This window comes from Heloderma suspectum, chromosome 10 (assembly GCF_057233095.1).
Source record: "Heloderma suspectum isolate Gila_16-S chromosome 10, 16-S_ref, whole genome shotgun sequence".
NCBI lineage: Eukaryota > Metazoa > Chordata > Lepidosauria > Squamata > Helodermatidae > Heloderma > Heloderma suspectum.
In genome coordinates, this window is record NC_139467.1 from 29,133,584 (window position 1) to 29,150,316 (window position 16,733).

Consider the following 16,733-nt stretch of genomic DNA (forward strand, 5'->3'; position numbering starts at 1 on the left):
GCATTAGCGATTGCTACTTGGTCTGTGTGAATGGGCAAACTGCACAAATTGAGCAGCCATCCAAACCTAAAATTTGTGCAACTTTCCCCTCTTCGATTTGCACAAATTTCCTAAATGTACGCAAATTTCCTAAATTTCCTGCATAGACTAAAGCAGGGATGATGCAGTCTATGGGGGAAATTTGCACAGTTATGAAATTTGCATAGATGTGGTGCTTTTGCGCAACCTGAACATGAGCCCATGTTCGGCGATTTACAAACATTTTCAACTGACGTGTGCTGGCACTTCCTATCCCATTTGAAGTCACGAACAGGGCATGCTTGCGTGTTTTGCAAGCAAAAGCAAAATTCTCATACATCCCTGGTGCGCAGAAGGCACCACCAGGTTTGAGGAGCCCCCTGGGCAAGGTGCTTTCCCAGGGGCTCCCTTTCTCTCCCCTACCTCTCCTTGCTACCCTGCCAACTCTCCTTTTAATTTTTACCTTGGGCTTACCAGCCGGCTGGTTGAAGATGCAGTCCCCCGATGTGCCATTTTAATTATATGATTATGTATTAAATTTACGCATTGCTTCCTACCGCAAAAAGCAGTCTTGATGCAACTTGTGCCCCCAACATAGAAATTCATAATTAATATGACCAGAAAAAACAACCCCCAAATCAATATAAACCATAATCAGCATAATAATACCCATAAACATAAATACCACAATAATGTAATCTAAAAGCAATATGATATCCACAGACACATAAAATCTTCCCTGGGTCACAGCCTAGAATGAACAACACAAAAGCAGCCCACAACAATTGAGCCATAGCTAACATCCAAATGCCTGGGAAAATGGGTACGTCTTTGCTTGGTACGTAATAGGTGACCGTGTTGGTATTGGGAGAGTGTTCCATAAACACGGGGCTGTCACAGAAAAGACCCATTCCTGAACTGACACCCTCCCCCCCATACACACACACACTTCGGTTGGAGGGGGCATACAGAGAAGGGACTCTGAAGCTGATCTCAGGGACTGGGTAGGTTCATACGGGGAGTGGTGGTCCTTAAGGTGTTGGGTTCCCAAGACATCTAGGGCTTTAGAAGTTAAAACCAGCACTTTGAATTTTAGCAAGTCAAGGCTGCAACCTCATAGAATGCCGTGTTAAATTAAAGTTTTTCTTTGAGTAGCAGTAAGCTGAACCAGGCTGCTTCAGGCCACTCCGAGCCCCTTCCGAGGCATAGCGTAGGGGGCATGAAGTGACTAGATGGTGTAGCACTTTCAAGACCAATGCTTCTGTAGACAGTCCCTGTAGTTGCCCCCCTCCCCAACCTGAGGCCCAAAATGCGGGCAGCTGTATTGATCCATGTCAACAAAACAATTCTAGCAGTTTTCATCCCCACCAGGAGCAATTCTTTTATAATTTTTACATTTTTCTTATTTATTTGGAGTTATGTTTAGGCTGGGGATCAAACCTGGGACCTTCTACATGGAAAGCAGGTTCTCTACCACTAAACTACAGCCCCTCATAGAATCAGAGAATGTTTAGGCTGCCTTTAAGGATGGAACACTCCCATAAAGCTATTGGTTCTTAATTGCCCATTCAAGATCAAGGCACCCCAAAATACTTTGTATTACAGCAGGGATTGCTCATAATAATATATTGTTGCTGGGAAAATGCATAGGAACATCGGAAGCTGCCTTACACGGAGTGAGACCCTTGGTCTATATAGCCCAGTCCTGTTGACACTGACTGGCAGCAGCTCTCCTGGGTTTCAGGCAGGAGTTCTTCCTGCCCTACCTGGAGGTGCTTTGGGCCTCAGGCTGAAGCGGTGCAGCAAAACCAACAAACACAGCGGCAACCTCTTGGGAAGGCGCTGCATGATTGTAAATGCCAAAACAGCCGAGAATGTGCCCGTTGCATCCTGGGCAACAGCTTCCTATATTTCACCCACTGCTTCTCCGGAAAACATGTTTCCTTCCTGGCACATAGCCAGCTCCCAGGGCTGAGTCGGTGCCAGATCCCAATCAGACAACGGACTGCTTCGAGGTGGTCTGTTTGATTTGAGGGAAGGATGTTTATTAAGATAACAGGGGCTCTGCAATAAAACTGCTGAAAGTGCTCTTAAAGTCAGCCATGTCCTGGTAAGCCAGAAAGCTCCTGTTTAGAGGAAGGAGAACATGCTCCACATCTTAGCTTATTTGCTCACCATTGCTGCTAATAACTCTTAGGTCCCTGTTCCCGCCCCTGTTCACTTTCCCCTTTTAATATGAATTAGAAACCTCTGGGCAGAGGCAATGTTGCTTGTGGCTGGGAATGGAAGGACGGCGCAATTACTTCCGTGCACTAGAGTGGACTTTGGGCGTTTTTGATTGTTTGTATTTTAAACAGAAGCCCCCTGTCCATCATGGTGACGCCTCCGTGGAGCTAGAAGGACTTCCAAACACTGTGCATGGGAAGAAAACATGGCACAAATCAGATGGAGTGTGCATTCTGTAGGGCAGGGGTCAGAGCCTCCGACATTGTGGGCGAAATCCAGCCCTCTGGGGTTTCCCAAATGGCCATACCCTATCTCCCCCAATCACTGACTGTTTCCCAGCATTTGTGCAGTCCCTCCCCCCGCCCCATTCTAAAAGGTTGACATGCCTCTCCTCAGGCTTAGCTACCGGAAAGAAGTGCTTTAAGCTACAATAGGCTTTTATTTTTGGTCCCAGCCCCTTTGCCCTGCCAACCACTGGAATGTGGCCCCCGAGATCGTCTCCAAAATGGTATTTGGCCCTTGGGCTGAAAGAGGTTCTACATCCCTGCCTTAGGCACTCCTAAAAGTAGCTCTTCCGATCTTGGCCATTGTTTTGTATATACTCAGTATACTGATGCCAAATGGTAACAGCATCGCAGTGGTTCTTATGCTGTGTAAACCCCAGCTTCCGTAAGTCAGAGATTAAAACTGTCTAAAGTTGGTGTGAGTTTTGGGTCTTTTTTTTTTTTTTGCTAGTGCTCTTCTTGCGTTATCCCGGTTTTTAGCGATAATCATGCACGATTTAGGGTGCTTCAAGAGCCCCTGGCTTTGTGTGGCACCTGGCTCCCCTGTGGGGACATCCTGCACCACACATAGAATCATAAAATCGTAGGGTTGGAAGAGGCCTACAAGACCATCAAGTCCAACCCCCTACTCAAGGAAGGAATCAAAGTCAAAGCATCCCTGACAAGTGGCTGTCTGGCCTCATCTTGAATGCCTGCAGTATGGGAGAGCCCACCACCTCCCTAGGTAGTTGGTTCCATTGTCGTGTTGCTCTAACATTCAGGAAGTTTTTCCTGATGTTCAGCCAGAATCTGGCTTCCTGGAACTTGAGCCCATGATTCCGTGTCCTGCACTCTGTGATGATCGAGAAGAGTTCCTGGCCTTCCTCTCTGTGACAACCTTTCAAGTACTTGAAGAGCGCTATCTTAGCTCCCCTCAGTCTTCTCTTCTCAAGGCTAAACATGCCCAGTTCTTTCAGTCTCTCTTCATAGGGCTTTGTTTCCAGTCCCCTGATAATCTTCGTTGCCCTCCTCTGAACCCTCTCCAGTTTGTCTGCATCATTCTTAAAGTGTGGTGCCCAGCAACCTGGCTGGTCCCAGGAAGAGGGGCCGCTCTTCCTTGCACTGGCCGAGTCCCCCAGCTACCACATCCCGAGAGATAACAGATTCTCTCATTTCTCGGATTGGAGATAACAGTGAGGACTCTCTACAGGGGAATTTTCTCCATGAGGTGGGGCTTGGAAGCAAAGCCCCACCCAGTCTGGAGTGATGGGATTATTTAGTAATTGTTATGTATCAGGGGCGGGGGAGGGTGCTATGGCTTAGTTGTTTTGAACCTTAGCAGCTCTTGTAGAGCTGGGAGTAGCAACAGCAGGTGGAAGCCTTCTTGGGACTTCTCCGTGTCTACCATTGCTGAGCCACAGCATCGCTTGCTGGCAAAAGGAGTTCCATGGAAATGGACCAGCGAGCATGAGAATGCTTTCCAGAATGTCAAACACTTGAGTTCAAATTCTGTGCTTGTACATTATGATGAAAAAACACACTAATCCTTACTACAGATGCTTCTTCATATGGGGTTGGTGCTGTGCTAGACCCCACCCCACCCCGGATACATAATAGTAATGATGCTTCGTGCTAGAAAGGCAATTGGCAGAGAAAAAACAAAAGGCAAAACAGGGCGAGCATTTACTAGTCCCCCATGCACACAGGGGCTATCTTAGAACAATGAAGAGACCACACCCTTCTTCAGTGAAGAAAAGAAAACAGTTTATTCACAACTATTTTTGCATATACAATGCAGGTACAGCACAGGGTTTCAAAGGAGTTTGTTCAGTCCCTTTTGTGTTCCATTACACAGCCAGGAGCGAGAGAACAAGCACACGTGCTCCCAGCAATGGTGGAGGTCAGAGAGGGTGGGGTGGGGGGAAGGAGCAAAAAAAGGAATCACAGGAAACCTACCTGTAGGCTATAGAGATCCGAGGACTAGCTGTGGTCAAAATTCTCATGGACAAAGTAACTGCAACACTGCCCCCTTCCAGTAACTTTCAGATGAGGTTGCAGTATTCCCAACAGGGAGGAACTACAGGAGGCTCCATGGGCCAGACTGGGACCCTGGCAGACTGGATTAGGCCCAGAGGCGCAGTCTTCCGCACCCTGGGTTAGGTTGTGCACATCGGTGCTGGAATTTTGGGTGTGTATGGTAGCAACTTTTACCCTCTCCGGGTGCTAGTCCTGCCATAAAACTGACAAGACTTTCTCACCGACTCCCACCCTGAACAATAAGTCCACCCCCTTTTAAGGAAGTTCACCAGGGATTTCTACAATGAGTCCATAGAAAAGAGGAGGGGGAAAAATGAGACGGTGAAGGAAGGGGAGGGGGCAGGGTGTAAGGGTTGTGAGCAACCAGCAGGCATATCAACAGCTGCACCTCTTTGAGCTACAGTTGTGCTGGAAGCCCCAAAGCAGGAGGGTGGGCAGACTTCAGGCTTGTGGGAACTTCAACTTACTTGTTTTTTCCTAGATCCTTGAGCTCCACCATCTGGAGTTTGACACCAAAGACGTGCACTTGGAAATAAAGAATTCTGAGCCTGGTATTTTGTATTGAGTACCAGAACTGAACTGAGAACTCACCCTTCTTCTAGACAAAAACCCACTCCTGGTTATCCCATGTGTACCTCATTCCAGCAGTATAATTTAGCATGGGGGTGTGGGGAGCTGGACATAAAACATGGGAAGCTGCCTTATACTGAGGCAGACCACTGGTCCATCTCGCCCAGTGTTGTCGACACTGATTGGCAGTGGCAATCCGGGATTTCAAAGGCAGGTATTATTTGAAATTGGTGGGATAAATCTTAGTATTGCTGCCTCCTGTTAAAAAGGCAACTAGCAGAGAAAAACAAAAGGCAGAACAGAATGAGCATTTACCAGTCCCACCTGCACACAAAAGGCGAAAAAAGAGACCACTCCTTTAGTGAAGAAAGAAAAACTGTTTACTCAGAAGTATTCTTGCACATACAAGTGCAGGCACAATGTAGGGATTCAAAAGGGTTTGTTCAGACCATTTATTTGTGTTCTACAACACCGGCAGAGGGGAGAGGGAGCGCAAGCCATGCACTCCCAGCAATGGAGGAAGGCAGGGGAGGGGGAAGGGGAGGAACAGGAAGGAAGAACCACACTGTAGGCTATAGAGATCCTATGGCTAGCTATCCCCATGCATTAACTAACTAAATGCATCACTGGCCCCTTCCTGTAACTTGCAGATGAGGTTGCAATATTCTCAACCATTCTTTCTTCTATTTGAAGGCATCCTCTATTTCAGGGATGAGTAACCTCAGTCCCCAGGGTCCAATCTGGCCCTTCAGGGGTCCCCAGATAGCCATGCCCCCTTCCTCTTTCCCCCAACCATAGATCGTTTGGTGGTTTTCCAGCTTTCCTTTATTCTAAAAGGTAGAAATGCCTTTCCTAAGGGTTAGTTACTAGCAGCAAAAGCTTTAAGCTGGTATTTGGCCCCCCACCCCTTTTGCCTGGGCCCCTCCCACCACTGGAATGCAGCCCCAAAGAACTTCTCCAGAAAGGAATTTAGCCCTCAGGTTGAAAGAGTTTCCCCACCCCTGCTGTATTTAAAAGGCAGTCCAGTCCAAATCCACTTTGAAGAGAAAGAACCATAAGAACTGTTCCTCATCAGCAGTTAGCACCTGTCACCTGGTCATAATCTTCCATGCTATGGTGAGATATACTGCATTTCTCTTTCAGTGCTAATAATGATTTCTGAATTTGTATCTATACATATAAATTAGCATGTGCAAATTCTAGGCACATCCGTGTCCTCTTCTGTCCTCTTTGTCTGCCAATTCATTGTGGCCACATAACTGTACCTGGAGATGCGGGGCATCGATTCTGGGACCTTCTAGTTGTGTGCTGCTGCTGAGGTCCTCCAATGATCTGGGAAAGCCAGAGTCTCTGCCCACCTCACAGGGAAGACAGTTCTGGATGATCCACTTAAAACAAGCTGAGTACCTGATCGCTGCTTCGGTTTCCCCGGAACACATCTGCACTTGATCAGAACGTACAGCCGTGGTTCTATGCGCTTATTTCCAGACGACATGTCAGTGGGTGGCATTGATCTTTTTAAAATACATATGCAAGTTCTTGGAAGCAGCCTCAGAAATTCAGTTGGTGGGTTTTCTCATTTGTCTCCACTTACATCTCTCTTTCCCTCCTCATGGAGGTCTGTCAGAGGCTTTGATGCTGGGATGTGGTTTTGTCTTGCAGGCATTTGGGTTCCCAGTTGAACCAAATTTGACTCTGTGCCTCTCCACATGTTGTGTTTTTGGCTACATGGTTTCCCCCCCTCCACACACACACACCAGCTTTGGGTTGTGGCCTTGGGGCAGTGAGGAAAGAGGGCTGACTGCCTATGTTTTGTGGCAGCCCTTGCGCAGATGTGGGCTTGTGGCAAGACAGAACATTGAACATCTTGCAACCATCTTAGGGCGGCCAGTAGACTTCTGAGCAGGAAAAGATGTGTCTTGCCGTCAGAGAAATGTAGGTGCTTATTATCTCTGGGCCATATGCCATGGCTTACGTTTCTGCAGACCATCCTCAGTTTGACCAGGAGGAAAAAGACAGATCAGCAATAGCTGTCTAGCTTGGACCGGGGCCTGCGCTAGGGTAGGACCTCAGGTCTGATGTCCAGCCTTCCCCCCAAATGACCAACTAGGGAGTGTCAGATGATGGGGACCATGGCAAATCAGCTCCTAGCTCCTAGGCCAGCACAAGCGTGCCAGGGCCAATGCTGTTTGACACAGTATCCTTTCTTCTGTTTAAAGAGATTTTTATAGTTAGGGGTGGCCAACCAACCTTTACGTAACATGTAAAGGTGCTCATTTTATTATTTTTTTACTTTTAAACATATCATCCAACCAAACACAGCTTATTCCCACATAAATGTGTTTGGTGTCAGGTCAGCAGAAGCAAACTCAATTTCATTGCTGTAGTCAACAACACAATGACCTGGTTTGCTCATAATGACAACCCAGAGTATGGGTTGTTGTTGAATCATGGGTTGTTGTTACATGCATACCCTGCACTATGGCTTAACAGGAAGAGAACCTGTGGGTTGTTGTTGGGTTGTGAACTCTGGGTTGTTCGTGGTTAACAGCCCATAGTTAAACCATTGTGTAGGGTTCACGTGTAACAACAACCCATACTCAACCCATACTCTGGATTGTTGTTCTGTATGAACTAGGCCAAAGTTTATTACTTGCAATCATAGACCATTACAAATGGCCTGGAGTCATGGTAGTGCTATGATTGAATCAAGATTAAAACATGTCACTGCTCCCAAGTATTTCTTTGTTACCAGTGTTAGCAAACAGGTTTTCCTCCCCCTCTAACATATCAGGAATGTAGAAGCACCAGACAGGGGAAAAGAAGTGAAGAAGTACACATGACCATCTAAAACGGGGGGCAGGGGGGAGGCAGGAAAGACCCATAGGACCATTAGGTCAAAGGTCTAAAATTACCTAGCTGCACCACTTAGGGCTGGGGTCTCTTAATGTGGTGCTCGTGAGCACCACTGTGCCCAGCGACACCTCTATTGGTACCTGCCCCTCTTGATTTTCATTTTATTTTTTTGATTTAAAAAAAAAAACCCTGAGAGGTTGACATGGTACAAAAGAAGCTCCAGCCTCCACAGCTATCTTTTATTTCCCGTAATGCCTCTGGTCCCACATGGCATTCTTGGCAAAGTTACTTGTCTCTCACCCTCATCAGTTTGCTTTCTGTGAAATGGGTGTTTTGTAGCAGAAAACCGTTGGGTTCAAAAGAGTGGTTTTGCATTTTGGAGCTCAGACCCCACCTCTGCCTTGTCCTTAGGTTCTTGGGCAGGCTATGTTTCTTTTGGCCTTCTGGTTTGTGTCTGGCCATACTTACCATGGCAGCCATTTTCTGCATGGGGGAAATCCCCCGTGACAGCCATTTTGTGAGAGTGCCCACAACACTCTAAAAAATTCCAAATGTGCCCACCAACCCAGAAGGGTTGAGGACCACAGACTTAGGGCCTGTATCGACCTAAACCCCTTTCAGAAATTGCCTCTGTGTGCAGACAAAACACTTGGAAGGAAGAACAGGACTGTACCATGCCCTTGAGTTTGACACTGCTCCCTGCTGGCCCCATCCCCTGACCTCCACACATTGGCTGTGCAGTCCGAAAAGGATGCTTATTCCCTGCCACCTGGAACCCCAGTAGTGCAGGGTTCCTGATCATTTCGAAGTTCTGTGTGCACACACATGGGGACGGGTTTTACTTGAACTCCCTCACGTTGAAGGAATGTGTGAGCAGGCCACAGGGTCGGCTGCATAGCCCCCCCCCCCATCATCAGCCACATGTTCGGCAGCCATACGAAGGGGTCCCATGTGCATATGAGTATACACACGTACACCTCCTCCATGTGAAGGGGGATCCTGACTGGTCCTGGATCCCCCTTTAATGTGGAGGAGTTTTTGTGCATACATCTGTAGATGTGCTTTGGCCCTTTGCAAGGCTGCTGAAAGTGCAGGGGCGTGGCCAGCATCTACAGCGGCAGGGCTGTGTGGTGTGATCTCCTCATGAATTCTTTCAGTGTGTTAGGGAGTTTTGCGACCCCTCCTAAATACTGAAATTGGTTTAATAGTAGTTCTGTTTTCCTGGGTACTGTAATTCTTTGAATGCGGCCAAGAATCTCCTAAACAGGATTCTTAGTTTTCCCCCAAGAAGTGCCACTTCCACAATTCCTTGTGGCGAGCAGGGATGGTTGAAAACTAAGACAAAACCAATGTAGCTTCGACGATACATCTGGAGGGTGTGTGTGTGTCCGTAGTGTGTTTCTGCGTGTGTTTGGTTTGTAGTGAAGATTTGTAGTGAAGTTAGATGGGGGGGGGGGGGTTGATTGTTGTTTAGTGCCAATTTGTTTTTGGGTTTTAAAATTCATTCTCTCTCTCTCTGTCTCTCTCTCTCACACACACACACACACTCATAAGTTTTGCCTTTTTTCTGTTTTGGGTTGAGATCCAGTACCAGTGTGTGTACGTTGGAAGCCTAATAATAATAAATAAAATTCAAATGAGAGTTTAACCTAGGTAAAATAGCCTGCATAATTAAGGATTGATGGTAGTATTTTTGGCTACGGTGGCCATGGGTCCTACTTTACAGAGGACACTCCTCTATTTGAAGGACTGTCCAGTCCAAGTCTGGTTTAAACTAGATAACTCTAAGGAGGGAGAGCACAGGGGCTTTGAGGTTGCCCATCAACAGTTAACATCTAGATAGCAGACTGAGCAAGCAGGTACTCAGGTCACCTGGTGAGACTCTTCCCCACTATGGTGGGATGAATTGTATTTCTATTTAAATGATGGTAGTTATTTCTAGATTTGCATCTATACATATAAATGACCCTATGCAAATAATATGCAAAGCAGTGTCTTCTTTTGTTGTGTGTGTGTGTTTTTTTTTGTTTGCATCTTTACATATAAATGATCCTATGCAAATATTATGCAAAGCAGTGTCTTCTGTTGCCATGTGTGTGCGTTTGCCAGAAAAGAGGAAATGTAAGTGGCCTCCCTGTTTTTGACTCTTTTAGGTGCAGAATCTGAACAATATTGTCTCCTTCCCTCTGGACAGCCTGCTGAAAGGGCAGCTTAAAGATGGCCGGCTGGTAGGTGTTCTTTAAGCAGTTGGGTATAATGTATATCTTTTGGGTGGGGGACAGAGGTGGAGTGGGTGGGGGGTGCCAGCAGACTGTGGCTGGATGGATCAGTGTGCCACTTCCATCCAAGATCTTGAACCAAGATCTGAACCAAGATCTTGACAGTTGAGCTTTCAACGTTGTGCCCATGTGCCTCTTCTTCCATCCCTTCCAGTTCTTGACTCAAGGGGGAAAGGCTCTGAAGGCCATTTATGGAATCCGTAGGCATCACCTAGGTTGGCCATGTGTCCTACTTTACAGACAACAGTCCTCCCTTTCAGGGGCTGACAGGGGACACTGCTCTATTTGAAGGCATCCTTTATTTAAGGGCTGTCCAATCCAAGTCAGGGTGAAAGATAAAGAACCATAAGAAATGGTAAAAAGAGAGATCAGAGGCCTTGAAGTTGCCCATCGCCAGTTAGCATTAGCACCTGGTTAGGAGACTGAGCAGTCACGCAGGTCACCTGGTCACAGTCTTCCCCACGCCTTATGGAGAATCAAATAATGTGCACCATGTTTAGACTTTCCCCTTGCTAACAGCAAATGTCTTTCGAAGGAGGGATGTTTTAAAAGCAGCTTGGAAAATAACATCCTTCCAAATGCCCTTTCAGCTTCAAGATCCCGCTGGACATGTCAAAGCTTTTATGTGACCTAACGTAGCTCTTTGGATCCTGGTTTGCAGGTAGACCTCAGTGTTGCCATGCAAAAAGAAGGTACACCTTTTTTTCCAGGAGGAAAAGCTCTGAGAATCAATGTTACAGAGTAGTAATAAATGTATCTATTCAGCGAAACTTCATAATAGTTTATTATTATGCATAGTAAAGTTGACGGCCTATGCATACTTTATTGGGAGCAAACGCTGTTGAACCCTGCGGGACTTGCTTCTGAGTTATCATTCACAGGAGCGAGCTGCAAGTTTCACAGTAACTGCACAGAAAACTAGCTCTCCTCAACTCATATTTATTTTTAGTTATCCTGCTCCATGCCAGTAAATAAAATATCCTTGAAAAATACCAGCATAACTCAAGTTTATTTCCCTGATCAGTATCGGTGTCATTGCTTCTGCTTCAGAAAATGGAAGGGTTGCATGGATTGAAAGAAGCTTTTCAACAGAGGACAGTCCTCTATTTGAAGGCATCCTGTGTTTGAAGGGCTATCCAGTCAAAGTCTAGATTAAAGATCAAAAACCACATTAAGAAGGTTGAGCAGGGTTCTTGAAGTTGCCCATCAACGTGGGCAGCAGATTGAGCAGGCACAAGATTTCAGTCTTCCCCACTACAATCCCACTACAATTGGTGGGATACCTAATACCCTGGAAGACAGAAACAAAATTCAAAGTGATCTTGATAGGCTGGAGCACTGGGCAGAAAACAACAGAATGAAATTTAATAGGGACAAATGTCAAGTTCTATACCTAGGAGAAAGAAACCAAATGTACAGTTACAGCTTTGGGGATACTTGGCTCAACAATATTACAAGCGAGAAGGATCTTGGAATTGTTGTCCATCATAATCTGAATATGAGCCAACAATGTGATATGGCTGCAAACAAGGCAAATGCTATTTTGGGCTGCATTAAGAGAAGCATAGCTTCCAAATCACATGAAGTACTAGTTCCCCTCTACTCAGCACTGGTTAGGCGTCATCTTGAGTACTGTGTCCAGTTCTGGGCACCACAATAAGAAGGATGCAGACAAACTGGAGAGGGTTCAGAGGAGGGCAACAAAGATGATCAGGGGACTGGAAACAAAGCCCTCTGAAGAGAGACTGAAAGAACTGGGCATGTTTAGCCTTGAGAAGAGAAGACTGAGGGGAGATATGATAGCGCCCTTCAAGTACTTGAAAGATGGGCTCAGAGAGGAAGGCCAGGATCTCTTCTCGATCATCCCAGAGTGCAGGACACAGAATAATGGGCTCAATTTACAGGAAGCCAGATTCTGGCTGAACATCAGGAAAAACTTCCTGACTGTTAGAGCAATATGACAATGGAACCAACTACCTCAGGAGGTGGTGGGCTCTCCCACACTGGAGGCATTCAAGATGAAGCTGGACAGCCACTTGTCAGGGATGCTCTGACTTGGATTCCTGCCTTGAGCAGGGGATTGGACCTGATGGTCTTGTAGGCCCCTTCCAACCCTACTATTCTATGATTTGATGATTCTATGAATAATAATAATAATAATAATAATAATAATAATAATAATAATAATAATAATAATATTTATATTCCACCTTTTCCCCAATACTGGGACTCAAGGCAGCCTTACAACATTAAAACTTTTTGTGAACCGCCCAGAGAGCTTCGGCTATTGGGCGGTATAGAAATGAAATAAATAAATAAATAAATAAATAAAAAACTTGTACAATTAAAGCCTATAAATAGAAATATACAAAAGTTAAAAATATAATTAAATCACCAATGGCATGAAAATTGTATAAAACATCAAAACATTAAAATACAAGAAGAAATATAGTATCCATCTGTCATATTCTCACAGGTCCAGACTAGCTATCCCCAAAGGCCTGCTGGAACAAAAAAAAATTGCATGCCTGCAAGAGCCTATCAAGGAGGGTGCCACTCTCGCCGCCTTGGGCAGGGAGTTCCACAGCCTTGGGGCAGCCACCAAGAAGGCACTCTCCCGCATTCCCACCAGATGTGCCTGTGATGGTGGCGGGACAGCAAGAAGGGCCTCCCCTGAAGATCTCAGGGCACGAGTAGGCTCATCGGGGAGAATACGGTCTTTCAGATAACCCGGACCCGAACCGTATAGGGCTTTATAGGACATGACCAGCACTTTGAATTGTACCTGGAAACAGACTGGGAGCCAGCAGAGCTCCCAGTGGATGCGATAGCCAGTGGATAAGATATATTATAATTATTTCTAATCTCGCATCTACACTTGTACATTAGCATACACAAATGTTATGCAAACCACTGTCCTCTTTTTTCTTTAGCGACGTGTTTCCTCTTTTCTGGTGAAGTGTAAGTGGCTACCCTGTTCCCAACTCTTTTACATAATAGTTTATTCTGTGCGTGTGTTCAGACATTCATCCATTTATTTTGCTGGATCTAGGGTTGGAAACCTCACGAAAAATGTACAGGCCCCCACAGATGATATGAGGTCATCGCTGTTAATCTACCATAATCCAGACTAGGAAAATGTGCCACAAGGACCCAAAAAAGAGCTAGAGCTACGTGCGGAACTGAGGCACGCGATCCCTCATCCATAGACTGTATACATTGAGTCAGAAAACATATAGCATGCGTGCATGTAGCATATCAAGGGATTACGCACTTGTAAAATTGGTAAAAAATTTCTAGCCTGTCATAAGAAGTCTCGCTAGAAAAATCTACGCATTTTACAGATGGGAGTACACTAGTTAGGGATGCTGGAGGAATTCAAGACAGACTAAAATGAGCTCAAATGTCTAAGAATCCGACCCGCAGAATCTGCTATGGAGTGACCCCTGCAGGCCGCATGGAGTCCGTGGACTTCTGGATGATTTTTTTTTACTTTCCCGAAATTTACGCATATACATTCATAGGAAAATACGTAGGTTTCTGCTGAGGAAACATTGAATGGAATGAGGAACAATACACTCAATGTAACGTACTGAGGTAAATTATGTAAATACTTATGTAATTATTTGTACATTTTTCCACATGATGAAAAAATATATATTCACATCCATCTGTGGGTGGATGACAGAAGAAAAGGCACCTGACAATCCGTAAAACACAGACGGAGAGGAATTTACACAGTCCGTACATCCCTAACACTAGTGAAATTTAATTTTCTAAATATTGTATTTATTTATATTATTACATTTATATCCCACCTTTTTTCCTCTTGTGAGGAATCCAAGGTGGCTTACATGGTCCTCCTCTCTCTTTAGTCCTCTTCCTCCTCTCCGTTTTATCCTCACAACAACTCCGTGAGGGAGGTTAGTCCGAGAGTCAGTGACTGACCCAAAGTCACCCGGAGAGCTTCATGGCTGAGTGGGGACTAGAACCCAGGTCTCCCCAGTCTCACTCCAATACTCTAACCACCACACCATACTGGCTCTCATATTATTTCTATTTTCTGTTAGGTTAAACTTAAGTAAAAAGTTAAATACCAAACCTGCAAGATGATGATAAATAAGTAGGCTGGGCTCACCCAGTCTTCCACCCCTGGCTTCATGCGAATGATGGAGGAATCTGAGGAAAGTGAGAATCAAGAGTCAGACACTGTGTTTTAGTAGGGCCATATGAAGCTGCCTTGCACTGCATCAGACCACTCCATGGACCAATACTGGTCCATCTAGCTCAGTATTTTCCACATTGATGGGCAGTGGCTTCCCAGGTTGCAGACAAAAATCCTGCATAGCTATGCACCCCCTTCCCACCCACTACCCTGTTCTGAGATTTCCCCAGCTCACGCCTATATAGTTGGGTGGCCATGTGTCCTACTTTACAGAGGACAGTCCTCTGTTTGAAGGCATCCTCTATCTGAAGGTCTATCCAGTCCAAGTCTGATTTAAAGAAATGGAACCATAAAACGGGCTAGCAGCAGAGGCCTTCAAGTTGCCCATCAAGAGTTAGCACCTGGACAGTGAACAGGCACACAGGTGCTCTGGTGAGTGTCTTCCCCACGCTGGTGAGATGTATTGCATTTCTATTTAAATTCTAGTAAGGATTTGTAAATTTGCATCTGTATGTGTGAATGAGCATATGTACATTTTATGCAAACCTGTGTCCTCTTTGGTCCTCTTTTCGGGTGATGCCATTCCTCTGTTTTGGCGACGCGTGAGTGGCCACCCTACTGGCTTTCAAACCTATCTTCTTACCTATAAGGACCAGAAATTTGTTGCTTTAAAATTTCCTTTTAAATGAAACCTCACATTATCAGCATGCTGATTCTCCTCTTGTAAGGTACACTTGCCCAGCGCACCCCACAGAATTATGGTCCTGTGTAGCGTGGGCCATGGATATGGGTGCACACTAGAAAACTGAGTTGGAGTCTTGCTGTTTTTGTCCTTTCCTTCTCGCCCAGTTTTCTTTTGTTTTCTCCGCAGATGCCTGGCCCAAAGGAAACTGGCTAGACTGGAAAATCAGCTTTATGACGCAGGATAGGCTTGCTCAACTTTCTGTTCTGTTTAGGGGACTTCTACAGTGTCAGTTTTCTGCGAGGGAGGAACTGTTTCCCCACCTCTACCTGCCTGGCTGTGCCAGCCACTGGCATCTAACTGCTCAGTGCATTTCATCACTAATGTTGCTTGCAGCATGGTGACTGTTCTACGGGGCTGCCAACTATCGAGACCCAGTTGGTTGTAAGTGGTGATACATGCTCCGAGGGCATCTCAGGTGGGAGATGGCACCCTTTGAAAGATTACTTGTCAGTCTTTGCTCTGCTCATTGTCACGCAGGCGTGCAAGTTGACACTTGTCCCATCGGAATCTAGTTTCCCCTTTCTTTGCTATGTAATATGCGTGTGTGTCTACACAATTATATAGATAAAAGATAAATACATGATAGATAGATGGAGGATGGCTGGCTGATAGACAGATGATAGATGGATGATAGATAGACGATAGATTATAAATCCAGTTATAAATAACTTATACAAATACACACACATATACAGATCTAATTTACTTAATACAGTATTATACAGGTGTGCCTTATATAGAATAGTCCTGCTTACTATATGCTGTTGAAACAGAAATCCATTTAGATTTGCCATTATTTCTTCTGCTAGTTGTGGGAAGATACGAAAGCTGAAGCCCCTGTCCTCTGACTGGAACCCCCATCCAGGTTTAGGTTGCTGCAATTTCATCAGGCATTGCTCTACCCTAGCCCTCCCCAACCATGTGGCATCCAGATGTTTTGGACTCCAGCTTTCATAATCCCTAGCCATTGGCTGTGCGGACTGGGGCTGATGGGAGTTGGAGTCCAAAACAGTTGGAGGGCAGCAGGTTGGGGAAAGCTGTGTCTACAGATTTTTATGCCAGTGTTGGCTGGCAGACACAGGGCATCATCTCTTCCCCTTCTTTAGAAAGGAGGAGAAAAGGTGAGATTCACAGGTTTCCAAGAATGCCCAGCACCTTGCTTGTATGGAGCTACAGAACGTACATCCTCTTCCTCCCCCTCCCTTTCAGCTACCTACTTTGCGCTGTTCCTATGCTAGCTCAACCAGTGGGCTGGGCCCCACAGGCCAGTTGCAGGCTGATCTATGTTGGGTTTCACTTAGGGTAGCCACTTGCACATTGCCAAAAATGAGGAATTGCATCACCATAAAAGAAACCAATTTGCATAACATTTGCATATGCAATTGTATATATGTAGGTGCAAATCTAGAAACAATCACTATAATTTAAATAGAAATCCAGTACAATCTTGTCTGAGCTCGGAAGCCAAGCGGGGTCAGCCCTGGTTAGTACTTGGATGGGAGACCGCCTGGGAATCAGGCTTCCTGCACTGAGCAGGGGGTTGGCCTCGATGGTCTTGTAGGCCCCTTCTGACC

At 45.7% G+C, this 16,733-nt stretch overlaps 1 protein-coding gene across 1 annotated transcript in view; it reads left to right on the forward strand.

Annotated features, from left to right (window-relative positions):
- Nucleotides 1-16,733, forward strand: part of ASAP3 (ArfGAP with SH3 domain, ankyrin repeat and PH domain 3) — a 127,378-nt gene that overhangs the window by 48,546 nt on the left and 62,099 nt on the right. Inside the window, exon 4 of the mRNA XM_084815717.1 lies at nt 10,124-10,198. Coding sequence (XP_084671843.1) covers nt 10,124-10,198 — 75 coding nt within the window. The remainder of the gene's footprint in view (nt 1-10,123; nt 10,199-16,733) is intronic.